We start from the raw sequence: 16,014 nt of genomic DNA on the forward strand, positions 1-16,014 counted from the left end.
AACATCATTCTTTATTAGGTCATTCATTTAATTCATCATTTCCCTTTAATTTCTATGCTCAAAACAAGTAAACAAGACTAAGGCATTTTATACATTTTCTGTTTTTCTGTTAGGCCAATTATTCCAATCTCGTACCCAACGCCACTTGCACCATTTTTTTTGATTTTTTACTGTTTGGAAGGACGTGGTACTGGTTTATAAGAATCACAAAGACGCTAATTTGAAAGATTTTGAGAATTTTAAAAGAATCAGGCTGAGTTTTCCGTTTTTTATAACTCTTCATCATTTTCGGGCTTTCAAAATTACTTTGAAATTATTACAGTGGAGTCTCCTTAACTCGAACATTTATGGTTATGGTCCCTTCAGTTGACAGTGCCCCCCCCCCCTTCTCGGACTAACTGAGCTTGCGAGATGACGGGTATGAAATTCGACCCTTAGAGAGATTGAATTTCGAAAATTTTGTCGATCCTTTGACGTTTTTGCCACCCTTAGAGATTTCAGCCAACATTTTCAAACTTTAGTCCAAATTTCAACAATTTATGACCCTTTAAGGGAGTGGATTTTTGATTTTCGTAATTTTGGAACCCTGACAGATACTTAATTTGCTTTTTAATGGTTTTTATACTCCTTTTTGAGGGACTTTCAAAGATGTGAAAAAGGGACCCTTACGGCTCACACATGCACCCATTTTTCGCTAACGTTAAGTACCATACGTTTGTGAGACGATACTTGAGAAATATACATATTTTCTTCTTCTAACATTTTAGAATCGATTAAAAATATTTCGGGGCCCAAATTAAATGATATTTTAAGAATGTCACAACGACGAGGCTTACTTCGATTTATAGTACTTTCAAAAACATCCTTCTAAATAACTGTGTTTCTGAATCAACATACAAAAAAACATACTAAAAGGTTCGAGTTTGCAACTATTCCTGATCTGAAAATTTGAAAAACGAACCAGCAGAGCGTTGGTGCGCGCAGGATGCTTGCAAAATCAAAGTGGACTTCAAAATTCATTGTGCCGTAGAGTAGAGGCCGTACTACGCGCGCTACGATAATCGTGAGATACACTCTGGTACAGAGTAGCCGGTTTCCTGCCTGGTGTCTTTCTGTGACTTTTATCCCGCAATGGTAGCAATGTTTGTTAGATGAAAACCGCTTTTTTATCGCGAAGGCACTGACTAGCAATGTTACGGAAATAGCGAAAAAATATCTCGTCACCAGTTTTCTGGTTTTCGTAAAAGTTGAGATTCGAAGAAAAAAAGACTGAGTACGACGTCAAATACTTTTCTTGTTTTCTTTCTCTCACGGTCACACTTACTAAACTTCTACTTGTATATCTAAGCTCTTTATTTCTTAGTTTATGTAACCAATGAAAAACATTCTAAAAGCAAGTTGTGTCAAAAAGGACTTTGTACTTTCATTTATGAAAAAAAGTGAAGGTTTGTTCACTTGAGCCAGTTTTACATAACTTGATAAACTTCATCAGAGACAACATCAAAGCTAAGGTTAGTAAAATTGTTTTAGATGTCATCATTATATTCATGTCGTTTTCTTGATATGTTGGTCTCTTTTAAATATGAATATTGGACATCCTCTGTCTTACAGCAATGTAAAACATGTCAGTTGTTTTCATTTTACTCAATTTTTTCTACATTTATTTTTTGCTATATACCTTCCAACTTGCGCATTTGAAAGGAGTTAGCTTTTTTGAAGAAAAAACAGAAAACTCTTTAAGTTTTGAAGTATTCAAAATTTTGAATTGTTTAAATATCTAGGTACAAAACCACTAAACGTTTTAGCATCATCCCCCCTTCACACATAAAAATACAAAAATGAATACACGACGTGGAATCAACACTCTCGCTAAATTTGCTCAACAAGTCCAAAAAGATGCTTCAGTCATAACAAGGTTGGTTCATTCATGTTAATCCTTCATAACAGCCGTGTTTGAATACCTTTTATTTAGAGAATTTAACTCCAGAAATGGTAGAATAGCCAAAATTTGGACTTTGGACCTTCACCAATATTTTCTTTAAAAGATCCTTATTGAACTGAACTTTTTACTTAAATTTCTCAGATTTATTCTTTCAACATTCTCATTTGTATTTTTAAGGCAACTTTGAGATCTATTTTGAAAAAGAAAATCACAACTTCTGAATTTTGAAATTGGACTTTGGACTTTTTAGTAGTTTTTTTTTTAATTTGAAAATAATTATAGATCGTATTTATTTCATTTTTAGAACAACACCAGTCCTTCATAATGTCCAAAAAAGAGATAGCTCTGTGAGTACTTATCTTTTACTGTTTAATATAAACCTTACAAATTATGATACACCCATAATATGCCTCTGTAACAGACAGGAAACAATTTTTCTCATCCATGATTCACATTGTTTATTTATTTACTTTTCTATGTATTTCTATGTTTTTTTTTTATTTACTTTCTTAGAGTGGTTCCTTTGCTATGGGTATCTTCTCTGGGCATGCTAATGTTGACCAAGTATTCCCATACCCAAACGGTAAAATATTCTTGAAATAATTTTCATCTTAAAAAAAAAACATTAAAAAAACATTACTGCCAATTTCTTTAGACAAGACACTCATAAGGTTTTTTAAAAAAATAGAGGGACTTTACAATTCCCATCATGATACAAAAAATTGTTTAAACAGTCAGGGAAATCCCTCAATTGCGGTAGTAATTTCTTACTGCAATGGCGGTATAAATGTCACTTTTAAATTTTTCATGTACCGCAATTGCAGTATACTCAAGAAACAGAATTCAAGGAGAAAACAGGCAATTTTTGTACATAATTGATCATATCTTTTTAACGCACAGACAAAATATTTTTTTCCATAGATCAGATTCTTTTGATAAAGAAAAGCTATCTTCTCGTACGATTTTTTACAGTCAATGTTTGTTTATCTTTGTCGACCAGCACTACATGTAGCTATTATAAGCCTTTGTAGGCTAATCACGATTGAAAACTACCGCAATTGCAGTATACCTCAATTGAGGGATTTCCCTGACTGTTAAAGATTCCTCTTTAACTTGTCCTTTGAAGAATCTATTCATGCCATTGGAAATAAGCCAAAGCTAGTATGATGCTATACTGCCTTGTTCAAAAGATAAAATTTTGTGACAAGGCAAAAATAAAAAATGTAGTGTTTCCGGAAACTGGCCAGGTGAAAAAAACGATTTTTCTGACCCGGTCGCAAACTATGGGTTCATCTATATGGTTCATCATAAAGAAAATCAAGGGGACCGTTCAAGCTATCAAACGTCGTTTGGTTAGATATTCCTGCTTGTAAATCAAGTTTAGTTCGTTAGTAGTTGATACATTAGTATTCAGGGCTTACTTCATACTGTTTGTACATATAAGTTATCTTTTAAGTTCTATTTCAATGATACTAAGTTATCAAATTGTTTTTTTCAAATTTCAATTTTTCCGACCGGCCGCATGAGAGCTTTTTTCCTTCACCCGCATTCCGGAAACACTACATTTTTTTATTTTCGCCCAAGATTAAAACTTTTATATGATTTTAATCAGATTTTTTTAATCTTGCTATCATGCTTTTATTAAAAAATGAGCAATATTTTAGAGTTATGGCATTTATAATAGCTAAATTTTTCCCTTATTTTATCAGTTTTTCTTTCCCTGTCTTTTATAGCCCTCAATGAGGAACAAATGGAATACCTTGAATCTATGATTGATCCAGTTGAAAAGTTTATGAAAGTAAGTTTTCGTTTGAAAATTATTTCATGTACTTATTAGCTTGAAAGGATGGTTCCAGCTCTCAATAAGAGTTATTGTGCAGATGAAACTGTCAATTTAATTTTTGGACCTACCCAGGGAGGTCCTATAAATTAACCTGTGTTCGTCCGTTCGTTCGTTGGTTCGTCTGTTACCAACTTTTCTCAGAATTGAATCATAGGAATCTTTAGATTTTTGGTACAAAAAATAATGATGGTGCAAAATGGTGGTGGCCAAAATGTGACGGAGCCCAATTTTCGAAAAAAAAATTTTTGGGCAAAAGATGGCTCAAGCAGATTTTTGTAAAAAAAGAATTTTTCAGCTCAAGAAACGCATCTTTATCTATAAGAATCACTATTAATAATACAATAATACATTAATACATACATCAATGTTCTTAGCCAAATTACTCATTTTTTTGATGAGATAGATTTTTTTTTTGCTCACAAAGTCTTGAATATGAAAGATTATTTCAAGAGCATGAAATTTTGGTTGCTAAACATTTTTTTTATAAGAAACAAACGACTAATTTTAATATATCGTCACTATTTGTGTTCTGAATGATTGTTTAACGGTCATGCTCACGTAGATATCAATTATATATGTGTTAAATGTATAACCAGGTAGGTCCATAAAAGTATCACTTGTTGTTATAATTTGTTTTTTCCAGGAAAAGAATGATGCAGCTGCAAATGATGCCAATGAGACAATTGATCCTGAAACTCTCGAAGGATATAAAGAAATGGGTGCTTTTGGGTTACAGGTAAACAATGAAAAGCAGAGCTGCATTATTAATGCAAAAAAGAATAATCTTGTTTTTTTTAAGAATCATTCGAACAAGCTACAATTTAGCAAAGAGCATTTTATTTGTAACTACTCAGTTTTTTGTAACACAATTCTAATACAAGTGTAAGAGTACTTCCTTCTGCTTCCTTGAGTGCAAAGAGTTACACATCAGAAGACAACAGAATACACGCTTTTTTTTTATAAGAATAGTGTACTTTGGTTGAGGGTGAGCATTATTCTTATTTTTCTATTGTTCTAAACAATAGGCCTATTGTTTTAAACCCGAAATCTCACCCTGATATTCTTATAGAAGTTATTCTTATAAAAGAAAAAGCGTGTATATTTCAGATTTGATTTTCTTAGGTACCAGAAGATATGAATGGTGTTGGATTCAATAACACACAGGTAAGGATGACTATTTGAGATTCAAGGAACAAAAGTTAATAAATTACAATTGAAAATCAAAGGTTTAGTTTTCAAGGCCTGAATGTAACTTGTGTATTTGAATGTTGTGTAATGCTTAATTTTATTTTCAAATTCCTGACCTTTGCCAAATTTTCTTTTTAGTATGCTCGTGTTGTTGAAATTGTGGGAAAATATGATTTAGGTGTTGGTATTGCATTGGGTGCTCATCAGGTAAGATAAATAGCCCTAGGTATTGACAGATTCCTTTTTATACAATTGGTGTTCTTGTAAATTGTCAATTCATCAAAACATTAAACCTAGTCTTAAACCTATTGTGCAAAAGCATTTGTTAAAATCAGATACTAAACGTTGCCTGGATTTAGATCATGTTTGCTGACACATGATTTTGAAATATTGACTACTCTATTTCTATAAATTAATCCAAAGGGTACGTATTTACATTTTCCTGGATAGATTGACTGATTAAAAAACATTGTCTCAAATTCTTTTTTACTTTAGTCCATCGGTTTCAAAGGTATTTTGATTGCTGGAAATGAACAACAAAAACAAAAATATTTACCCACAGTAAGTGCAATAAGAAAAGTTTCTATAATACTTTAACTTGAAGATAATATACCACTACACGTTTATTCCAGGGCTTTAGATTAATCCATATAAATTTTGTAGCTTTTTATTCCTTTTCAAATCTCCAAAATCACTTCAAACCATGACTTTCTTTCATATTGAAGCCATATCTTGCCCAAAATCCAATCTAGATTTGATTCATAAATTGAGGCTAGTACTTTGAATTTGAAACATCATATCAATATTACTAACAACTTTAACACCACTCATTTCATCATTTGAACTTCAGAAATCCACACCATTCAACTCTGGAAACTTTTTAATAAATTCTCTTTTCGTACAGCTTTCAGGGGTGGAGTTTACAGGTATAATAGAAATTTAAATTTCACTTTTATTACATAACAGCTTGCTACTGGTGAAAGATTTGCAGCATTTTGTTTAACAGAACCGACCAGTGGATCTGATGCTGCAGTAAGTATCACTATGGAATAGTAAAAATGTGAATTATAGATTATTCTCTCATGGAGATCAAGGGTTCTTTATACCATATTACTTTGAAAAAACGCCTGGGGCGTTGATTTAATTTTTTCGATTTTAGGAGGGTCGTTTATTCGAGGAAAGAAGGGGGCGTTTATTGAATTATTTTAGTCTAAAGTCAAATATTTAGAGCAAATATACCCTTTGTTTTAGTTCTTTATCAGGATTTTAGTGCAAAATTTCTTTGGTTCAACGATTTTAAATTGCATCGATAACTGCTCTGGTTACAAGAAATGACTAAAATCTTCCTTTTCAAACCCAATCAACGCTGGTATTGAAGTATTAAAATCGCAAGTTTCTAATAAACGCCCCTCCCCTAGAGGGGGTGTGGGGCATTTATTCGAAGGGGTGTTTATTTGAGGGGGCGTTTATTAAATAATTTTCCTTTTAGGAGGGGCGTTTAAAAGAAGGGGGCGTTTAAAAGAAGGGGGCGTTTATTCAAAGTAATACGGTAATCTGATAAAATCTTGCAAAATTATGTTATTTTAGGATTTGCCCCTTTTGCAAAATTTAATCATCATCTGAATCTGTTGACTTGGAAAATTATATCCTACACAAAGATTTCTTGAAGTGCTGAAATTAAATAAAATTGTCAACTCTGCTATGAAAATTTTTGCTTCGTGGTAAATATTTTTAATAATAACCAATATTTCTAGTCAATCAGAACAAGTGCAACTTTGAGTGAAGATGGTAAACATTGGATTTTGAATGGAGGAAAATTATGGTAAGATAACCAACGATTAGCTTATTTCATCTTATTTATTTTATTCATAAATTCATTTCTGAATGAAAACCTTAATTATTTTGAGTCCTTCTTTCTCATATTAACTAGCTTCATGCTGGTATATTCAGGCTAATTTGATGAATCGTCAAGATATTTTTATGTTTATTAAACATGGAAAGTAAAAAAATGAAAAATAAGTAGTTTTAAAGTCTATCTCGTTTTTGTTTACAGGATTAGTAATGGTGGAATTGCTGATGTGTTCACAGTCTTTGCACAGGTAACTTAAAATTTCTTGTTTTTCAATTAACAGTAGTTCCAGTTTTTTAAATCTTACATCTGTATGCTTGAAAACTGATTTTACTATTTTTAATTTTTAGACTCCTGTCAAAGATGAAAAGACAGGGGAAATGAAAAATAAGGTTACAGCATTTATTGTTGAACGAGACTTTGGTGGTGTTACAAAGTGAGTGGTTTTTCTTTTGCATAACTAAACCGTAATGAGATACTAAACCCAGGTATATTTGTAGCATTTAAATTCTCTTTTGAATCCCGAGTCGACAGTGTTAAAATCTTCCAAATTTACATGAGCTTGAAGTAGTGCTTGGGTGATTAATATACATTTTTATATATACCTTTCATTTTCTAAACATTGCTCTTTAATAAATTGAAATCTTTACTTTCACTTTCAGTGGTCCACCAGAGAAGAAGATGGGAATCAAATGTTCAAACACTGCTGAAGTTTTCTTTGAAAACGTCCCAATCCCTGTTGAAAATGTTATTGGAGGTAATCAATAAAGCTTATTTTAGAAATTGAAAATCTGAGTTCGGTTACCAAATTTTATTGAGCTGGGTGTCCACTGGAAAAAATAACTTCTTCGTAAATTTTTTTGTCTCGAAAAATAAATCCAGACAGATATCTCTGGAATTAGAAATCTATTGTTTTATTTGCGATTGGGCGCAAAAAAATAATAAATAAAAATGAAAATGTTTTAGTTCTCCATCATTTTTTTTTTCTGTTGCAAAAAACAACAATAGATTTTTAATTCCAGAGATATGTCTGGGTTTATTTTTTGTCAACAGGTATTTGTGAGAAACTTATTTTTTTTCAGTTGACACCCAGCTTAACTGGCCTAGCTTTCATTTTCAGCTATAAGCACGCACCATAACGAATTATGATTTCACACAAAAGGGTTTTTTTAACATTTACTAAACTTTATTTTTGTAGGTGTTGGTGAAGGTTTCAAGGTTGCTATGAACATTTTGAATAACGGTCGATTTGGAATGGCAGCTGCTCTATCTGGAACACAAAAATCTCTTATTGCACAAGCTGTAAGTTTTCACCCTACTGTAAAATATTTTTTGTCATTATTAGAGTTTTGATCACCCATTACAAGCATTACTCTAAGGTTTTTCATGGCTCAGAATCAATAATCCTTGTTTAATTATCTATCTTTGAGACTTGAATGACGTTCTTTCTCTTAGACTGATTTTGCTGCCAATCGAACGCAATTCGGTAAAAAGATTGTGGAATTCGGAGGAATCCAAGAAAAATTAGCCAATATGGCATTGAAACATTACGTCACTGAGGTTTGTATTAAAACATTTGTGGAGATGTTAGTATTTATCTGTCATTTGAAGACAAGTATCTAATGCCTAGAAAGCTTTTAGAATAAGAGTTTGAGTTTGTTATGTTTTATTTGCAACTAGGTGCCAACTTATGGCTAATTTACTTTCTTAGTCTAATATTTTTCCTCTTAAGCCTGCTTCAGCTCCAATTTGATTCTCAAGGGCATAATCCCACTTTTTACGTTTTCGAGACTTTCCCTCAAGTTACCCTCAACAAAGTATCATTATTAAATTTTTGCAGAGCATGGCATACGTAGTGTGTGGTATGATGGATAAAGGGTTCAAAGATTTCCAACTGGAAGCTGCCATCAGTAAAATTTATGCTTCTGTAAGCCTTCTTTCCTTTGTAATATTTGTTTTTTTTGAGATTTACTATTAGTTTAATATTTTTGTATTCTTTACTTTTCTCCACTTAAAGAAGTCAAAAGTTCAAAGACTAATTTTTTGAAACTCCTGAAATTCAGATCTTCGATGCCTTTACTGTTGTTTGCCAAACACTGATTATTAATGATTTTCTACCTTCTAGGAAGCGGCATGGCATGTAGCAGACGAGACCATTCAAATCCTTGGTGGTATGGGATATATGAAGGTAAGTGTTAAAAATTGGGATTCTTCATTGAGCATGATTTGGAATGATTCCAATCCTGGTGTAAGTTTTGGGTTGAAATCACATTTTGGTTACTACTTATAAAGAGCTCCTTATTACACTTATAACTACTCAAGTTATTAAATTGGTTAACTTGTGATAAACAAAATTTGAGCCAGGGTAATTTTTGAAAACCCTGCCTTTCGTGTTAATAAATTGTCGCACTCATTTGCCCTGCGTTAAATACTTGATTATTTACTTAAGTGTAAAGGTATTTATCCTAGCATGATTAGATTTGCAATCTGTTTCCTTTCAGGACACTGGTACAGAGCGAGTGATGCGTGATTTGCGTATTTTCCGTATCTTTGAAGGAACGAATGATATTTTGAGATTATTCATCGCTCTTACCGGTTTACAGGTAGGTTATTTGTTGAACATTGATGTCAAGTTTCTCCTAAACTTATGTTTTTTATCTGTATTGCTGCATTGACACAGCCTTATTTAGTAAAACTAAATAATTCACCTACTGTACAAAAAGGTTGTCACGATCAGTTAGTTTATTATAATATCTGGTTCTGGTTTAATTTTATCCCCTAATGTCCAGAAATGTTTAACAATAGAACTGCAATGTATAGACGTGATTTAAAAAAAAATTAAATCTAATAGCCTTTGAAAATAATGGTTTTCAGTAATAATTAAGATAATTTGAAGCTTCTACTACCTGGTTATCCCTTTGAATTTTTTGAATAACGTTTTGTGATCTTTCTTTCTAGAATGCTGGTAAAGACTTGCGCGATCTTCAAAAGAAGATTTCGAACCCATTTGCCAACATGGGTACCCTGGTTGAGCAAGGAATCTTAAGATCTAAGAGAGCTGCAGGACTCAATACTGGTCCAGACTTCTCATCCTCTGTTCACGCAGATTTGCGTTCACAATCCGACTCTGTAAGTTTTCATTTTATCCATTCTTTATTCCAATACCGGGTGTGTCAAAAAAAACGGGCCTAAAATTGAAATTTTGACGTAGCTTTTTCTATTCACGCTAGCCTCATAATATTTCGCAAATATGACACTGAGCCTATTATAAAACTTTTCTGAAAGTATCATTCGTATAGCTTATTTAGTTTTGAAGATATATAGAATTTGCTAAAGAGTATGCAAATCGAATTGTTTATAGATTTGACGTCAATTTTTTCCTTTTGAAAAAAAAAATATTTACAAGTTATTTTCCCTACTTTCAAGAATTGAAGAATAAACCTAACATTTAATAAAATGATGAATAACTAGTCGATAATTCTTCACGAGTAAATCATTTTTATTGATGACCCATTGCACTCGTGAACAGCAGTGAGCCGTCCGACAAACTCTTTCATTGATTTTCGTAGCGGTTTCAAGTTAGTGGCACATTCTTTCCACACGGCTTTAATCTTTGCAATCATCTCATCCTCTGATTCAAATGGCCTTTTCAAACGTCCTTCGTAAACTTTTCTTTTGACCTCATTCCAAAAATAGTAATCCAAAGGATTACTATCAGGGCTTTTGGGAGGCCATTGATCCTTTGCAATAAATCTTCGAGGGATCGTCTCGTTTAAAAAATGTTGAACACGATTGCTCGTGTGAGAACTGGCACCATCTTGGATGAATATCCAATCGTCACGAGGGTAAACCTTCTTGATAGCAGGAAAGAGTTCACGTTTCAAATGCGATTCATAATTTCGGGCATTAACCTTTATCCCTTCACGGCCAACAACGGCCTTCCTTTTTTAAACATTTGGTAAACAAGAGATTGTTCTCGTTTTTTCGCGATTTTCAGGCTAAGATGTTCTAAAATTTAATCAAGCATGCTTATTTTCGTAAATTAAAAGCTGATATACAACAGAAATGGAGGAACAAATAAGTAAAGTTCATTATCTCACTGAACTTCAAACAGTTAAGATTATGGGGAACTTCTTTGTTCAATCACTAGTATACAAGAACTTTCCAAGCAAATAAATATGGGCTTTAAAAATAAATCGAATAATTTATATGAAATCTATACCGTGTTTTTTCCAGGCACACTGTAAAGTCAGCTTATTTTTGGTCATGTTTGAACTCACACTCTCATTTTGTTATCCAAATTTTCGCTTTGTGGAAAAATTATGCAGCCAAAGTATTTAATTTCGCTCTCACAAGATTCTGCATGTTATATTTAATGTTTTGAACTATGATTGTTTGCAGGTTTCAAAATGTATTGCGCAATTCGGGGAAACATCTGAAGGTCTTTTGATCAAATACAAGAAAGACATCATTAACCAACAAATGATCTGTTCCCGATTCGCCGATGCAGCTATCGATATCTTCGGAATGGTGGCTGTCTTATCCAGGGCTTCGAACGCTTTAACGAACGGCACAGCAAGCGCTGAACATGAAAAACAACTTGCTCAAATCTTCGTCTCTGAGGTATGGCTTCGATTTTGTTTTGCCTGTCTTGTGTTATATATTTTTGGCAGTTATTCTTTTTCATAGCCTGCCTTTCTCAAAATAGCCCGCCTTATATCCTTAGGATATCGTGGTAGGATATACCTTTCTCAGGTTATTTTAATCAGATTAATTGAAGAAAAGGCGTCTATTCTTTAGAGAATTCATTCGAGTTTATGTTTTGGCGAATTTGGTAGATTTGCCAAAATCAGTTTGCGATAAAATTAGAATAAATGCTGCCTTGTCAAGATAAGTTCCTCGCCAAAATATAGTTTTTTCATGATTTTCTAAAATAACCCCTAATTTGTGTTTAGAACGCTCATTTAAAAAAAGAAACAATTAACCTTGTCATTCGCCGAAATGTTCCCTGCAATTACTCATACATGTCTTACCTTTTAGGCTTCTCTTCGAACTGCTCGCAACTTGAAGTCATGCCGTGACCATGACAACATCACCAATGATAAATTAAAATCCAAAATCGCCAACGAAATTATCAGTGAAGAGGGCGTGGTCGCACAACATCCTTTGGGTTTCTAATTCAAATTTCCGCACATCCATCACATTTCATTTAATGTCATCTTGTATATTCACTTGTATTTTTGGATAACTTTTTTCTTTTCATTTTTTTTTAACCTTATATATGTGTGTGAGAGATAATAAAATTTTAAAAACTTAATTTATAATTTTCTTCTGTGCTGATTTTCGAACTAAATTTTTGAGCAGCCTTTCACTAGTGGTGTTTTTCATAGGTCGAGGAAAAAGCCAAAACAATTTGTAATATATTTAGTATTTCAAGAATTATAAAAACACGGAAATAGAAGAAGTGACCTAGGTAAAACCAAATTGAATTGCAATTCCTTTCTCGGCTCCAATCAAGCTAGAATCTGAAAATATCAGTTGTCTTTTAAACATTGTGCAGTGTGCAGGTACTCTTACATTTCGGAGTGTTTTTGCAGGTTTAACTCGTGTAATCTTGAAAGAAAAAAATTTACTATATGCTCAAACAATCCTTCCACATCCAGTCCAAATGTCTTTTTTAGGTTTGTGGTACGAACACCCCAATCCATTAGCCTCTATCCTTGACATAATAATTATTAATTGTGTTTGAGGAATACCGTTTTTATTCTCCACTTCAGTTGAAAACCTACCTGGAGCGTATTTTTTTACTCTTTAAAAATTTTGATTTCTGGGGCCTGGGGATAATTTTTTTACCAAAACGAGGCTAAAACTTTGAGCAAACCTACAGACGTCGAAATCGTCCAATTTGCCTTAAATTTGGCACACTTGTGCCTTGGGTGAATTTCTGTCCTGGGGTGTTTTTTCATTTAATAAAAAACTTTTATTTTGGGGGGATTTTTGATACTTACTAACTTACAGCTTATAGTTTCAGAAATAAAATCTGAAGTGAAAATGTTTGGCCCAGTTAAAGATATTTTCAGCTTATTTTCCGTGAAGCATTTTACTTAAGTTAAATTTCTCATCGTCGATTCTGTGATAAAATGCTTGCGGGCCAGTTGTACCATAGCTTAAATTTATCTCCAGATTTAGAGAACTTTCGCTGCGTGAAAAAAAGAAAGCGATACACTCAGTTCGTCATTATAAATTTGCCGCGAATCTTTCGCCTGGAAAAGGTTGAAAATTCAACTCTTTTAGCCCTCCGGGCTAACTCAATAGAATGCATTGAGTTTCAAGCCCGAAGGGCTAGATGCGAGACTCCTGGATGGGAAATGAAACTACTTATTTATTTCCCATCCAGAACGCCCGCGCGTAGTTTTTGCACAAACGCCGGATTGAAACTGAAATCTATGGCTAGATTTCAAGAAATGTAGTCCTCCAAAACAAAGGAACCACTAGATACAATCCGTCGTCATGATTACGCGTTTTGGATGCGAAATAAGTAGATTCGACTTCTCTTGCCTGAGAAGGGTTAAAGATTCGCTTTAAACTTATTAATCCTTGGCAAGTCCTTTCAAATTATGGATGAAAAAGTCAGCAGATATAAGATCTTTTTTTTTTTTTTTTTTTTTTTTTTTTTTTTTTTTTCTTTATTGAAACAAAAACACGTGTACACTACGAACATATTACAAAACATTACTTAAACATAAAATATAGTCCCTCCCCCCGCTAGGAACTAACGTTATATCGCCAGAGGTACTAGACTATGTAAAAAAATAAATAAATAAGTAAATAAAGAAAAAATCTTGGAGAAGGAAGCTACAATTGTTAGGTAAAAGCCTAAAATAAAGCACCGCTAAACCTTCCAGTTTCGTTAAGAAATTCAACAACAGAACAAAGAATAGATTTATTTAGATTTGAAGTCAAACTTTCATCCCCATATAATAAAAGCCGACAGAAAAAAGGAGGGTTAAGCGGCGGATGAAAAATAATGCCTAGGGTCTGCAGTTTGTCGAACAAAGATTGTCTTGCATGGTAAGATCTCAATCTTACATTTCCCGATGAGGAAAATACCCTTGAAATTCAGCCCCACTGGGAAATTGACTTTGATTTCATCCCCACTCGAAATTCCATGTTTGAAAATTGTACTCCAAAACCATACCCACTGGGTTTTTTAACCTTGGAACACTAGAATTTCTATCCCCATTAGAATATTAATAGGAATTTTCATCCCCACTGCGAGGAAAAAATTTCAACCGGGGCTGCGAGACAGGGGTGTTTTAGTTTGATTTGATTAAATTTTGGACAATTTTAAGCCTAGAATGTTCTTATTGACGTTTTTTAAATTAACTCCCACTGATAGAAAAATTTAACTTTGTGTTATAAAAGAAAGTTAAAAGCCGAACAAATCTATTTTAAGCTTAATCTAATGCTGGGAAAAATAAGAATTACACTACAGAAAGTTCTGCTTCTCCCTATGATTTCTAAATGATGCCATGTCCTTACTGCTCTTATTTTTTTTCCAAATTTCAGTCTAAATGTTCTTATAAACTAGGTTTGATAAAAATGTACGTATTATATACGCGTTTGCCTTAATTGATGTCGCTATAAATTGCTGCTAAAAAACTCCGATGAAAAATTTTCTTAATATCTTTATTTTTCAAATGTTTTGCATTTAGAAAATATTTCACTCCTAATATCTTTTCAATAAAATAAACAAAAGAAACATACCTTGGAGATTACTTTAGAAAATTTTGAAGGTATTCATGAATTTTACATGCTAAATCTTAATAATACGAATGTAATAACGCTTTTGTCATTCATGATAGCACATTGTATCATATGGTGATGTTATTTAGGCCATTTTTACTGTGTCTCTACGACGACAGCTCTAGGTTTGCGACTTCGCCGACGCAAGATGCCAGTACCATCAGCATAAGTATCCGAAGAGAATGACTCTTTCAATCAATGTAGTATTTCCGCAAGTATATGAATATTCTCTCAGCGCCAGAATAAATGAAAGTATGTTTACATTCAAAATATCTGTATCCTTTTAAAAAACCCACAAGAAATGTCGTGTCACACATTATGACACATAACATTCATGTTGGATGTATGGACAGTCAATACAAAGCAAAGACAAACAATCTTTTGTTTGAACCCATAACACAAAATGAATGGACCTTCTGTCTCGAACTTCGTCCCTTTCCTTTTACCGACGTGTTGACAAAAGAAAGCCGAAATTTGATCTCAGTGACAGTCAATGACGACGAACCCACAAAAGTCAAATACATTCAATCAAGAAAAAACACTAGAAGAGAGAACACGAATTTTTCTCGAAAGACTCTAACTGTAGAGTGTTCGAGTTAAAAAAATTCTCTAAACATAAAGTCCTCTCTTCGGACAAAAAAGCAGCAATGAATTTGCTGTATTGCGCAGCGCTCTTTTTACTGAGCGTAGTCTGCGCACAAGAAGTTTTACTCCCTGCATATTTTGATATCGCAAAGGGAAAAAAGATAACATCAACAGCCACTTGTGGCGAAAGTTTTACGCCTCCCAAAGATGCCCCTGGAGAATTGTTTTGTGCTTTAGCTGATGTACCCCGTGAACATAGCGCATCAAGCAAATTTAAAGGATTCAGTTGTAGTTATTGTGTTCCTGGTGACTATGGTGATGGTAAAGATGGTAGCCAAGTTCGTGATCATAACATTCGAAATGCAAATGATGGATCAAACCGTTGGTGGCAATCTCCTCCTTTATCAAGAGGTCTTCAATATCGACAAGTTAATGTCACTCTTGATCTTGGACAGGTATACATAATTTGCTTTTAGCGTTTATTGGCGGAAAACTACACTTGCTCTTATATAGAGTATTCAGGCTTACTTAATGAACATTCGAGAATCAGTAACCGTCGAGATAATACCGAGTTTATATATGTTTTTCTGCGACGGAGACGGTTAGGTTCTAATTTTTCTACAACCTAACTGACTGAGGACGACGGTAAATCAGCACTTTTCCTGTCCTCGATTTTTCGGAACTTCTGGTTATTCCAAATCACTTCAGCAGTCACTCTATAGGCTACTGGCATCCACTAACGGATCCGTGCTCCTGTTATACTACCTGGGGTTTTGTAGAGGTCTGCGATTCAGACTAGTC

At 33.4% G+C, this 16,014-nt stretch overlaps 2 protein-coding genes across 3 annotated transcripts in view; both read left to right on the forward strand.

The window, feature by feature from the left end:
- Positions 1-1,386: 1,386 nt before the first annotated feature.
- LOC136820723 (very long-chain specific acyl-CoA dehydrogenase, mitochondrial-like) lies at positions 1,387-12,306 on the forward strand. Of its 2 annotated transcripts, none has more exons than XM_067076945.1 (22): positions 1,387-1,511; positions 1,782-1,915; positions 2,247-2,289; positions 2,456-2,525; positions 3,676-3,740; positions 4,429-4,521; positions 4,908-4,949; positions 5,112-5,180; positions 5,469-5,534; positions 5,940-6,005; positions 6,728-6,795; positions 7,027-7,072; positions 7,173-7,258; positions 7,485-7,579; positions 8,021-8,124; positions 8,278-8,382; positions 8,663-8,749; positions 8,948-9,010; positions 9,324-9,425; positions 9,781-9,951; positions 11,224-11,445; positions 11,863-12,306. In XM_067076945.1, the coding sequence occupies exons 2-22, from the start codon at positions 1,839-1,841 to the stop codon at positions 11,998-12,000; spliced, it is 1,878 nt and encodes a 625-aa protein (XP_066933046.1). In that variant the 5' UTR covers positions 1,387-1,511; positions 1,782-1,838; the 3' UTR covers positions 12,001-12,306. The 2 variants fall into 2 exon arrangements, with proteins under 2 accessions (XP_066933046.1, XP_066933047.1); XM_067076946.1 differs by having other exon boundaries at positions 1,806-1,915.
- Positions 12,307-15,113: 2,807 nt separating this feature from the next.
- LOC136820650 (laminin subunit alpha-like) overlaps positions 15,114-16,014 on the forward strand; it is a 32,561-nt gene continuing 31,660 nt past the window's right edge. The window contains exon 1 of the mRNA XM_067076845.1: positions 15,114-15,668. Within this exon, the coding sequence (XP_066932946.1) occupies positions 15,276-15,668 (393 nt within the window). The 5' untranslated portion in view covers positions 15,114-15,275. The remainder of the gene's footprint in view (positions 15,669-16,014) is intronic.

The sequence above is a fragment of the Clytia hemisphaerica genome, unplaced genomic scaffold, assembly GCF_902728285.1.
Source record: "Clytia hemisphaerica strain Z4C2 unplaced genomic scaffold, Clytia hemisphaerica genome assembly, whole genome shotgun sequence".
Taxonomy (NCBI): domain Eukaryota; kingdom Metazoa; phylum Cnidaria; class Hydrozoa; order Leptothecata; family Clytiidae; genus Clytia; species Clytia hemisphaerica.

Bases quoted from the DNA above. Each gene is read 5' to 3' on its own strand.
- LOC136820723 (XM_067076945.1), top strand. From the start codon at position 1,839: ATGAATACACGACGTGGAATCAACACTCTCGCTAAATTTGCTCAACAA. The intron at 7,259-7,484 runs GTGAGTGGTTTT...TTTCACTTTCAG, and splicing joins GACTTTGGTGGTGTTACAAA to TGGTCCACCAGAGAAGAAGA. The intron at 8,383-8,662 runs GTTTGTATTAAA...AAATTTTTGCAG, and splicing joins TGAAACATTACGTCACTGAG to AGCATGGCATACGTAGTGTG.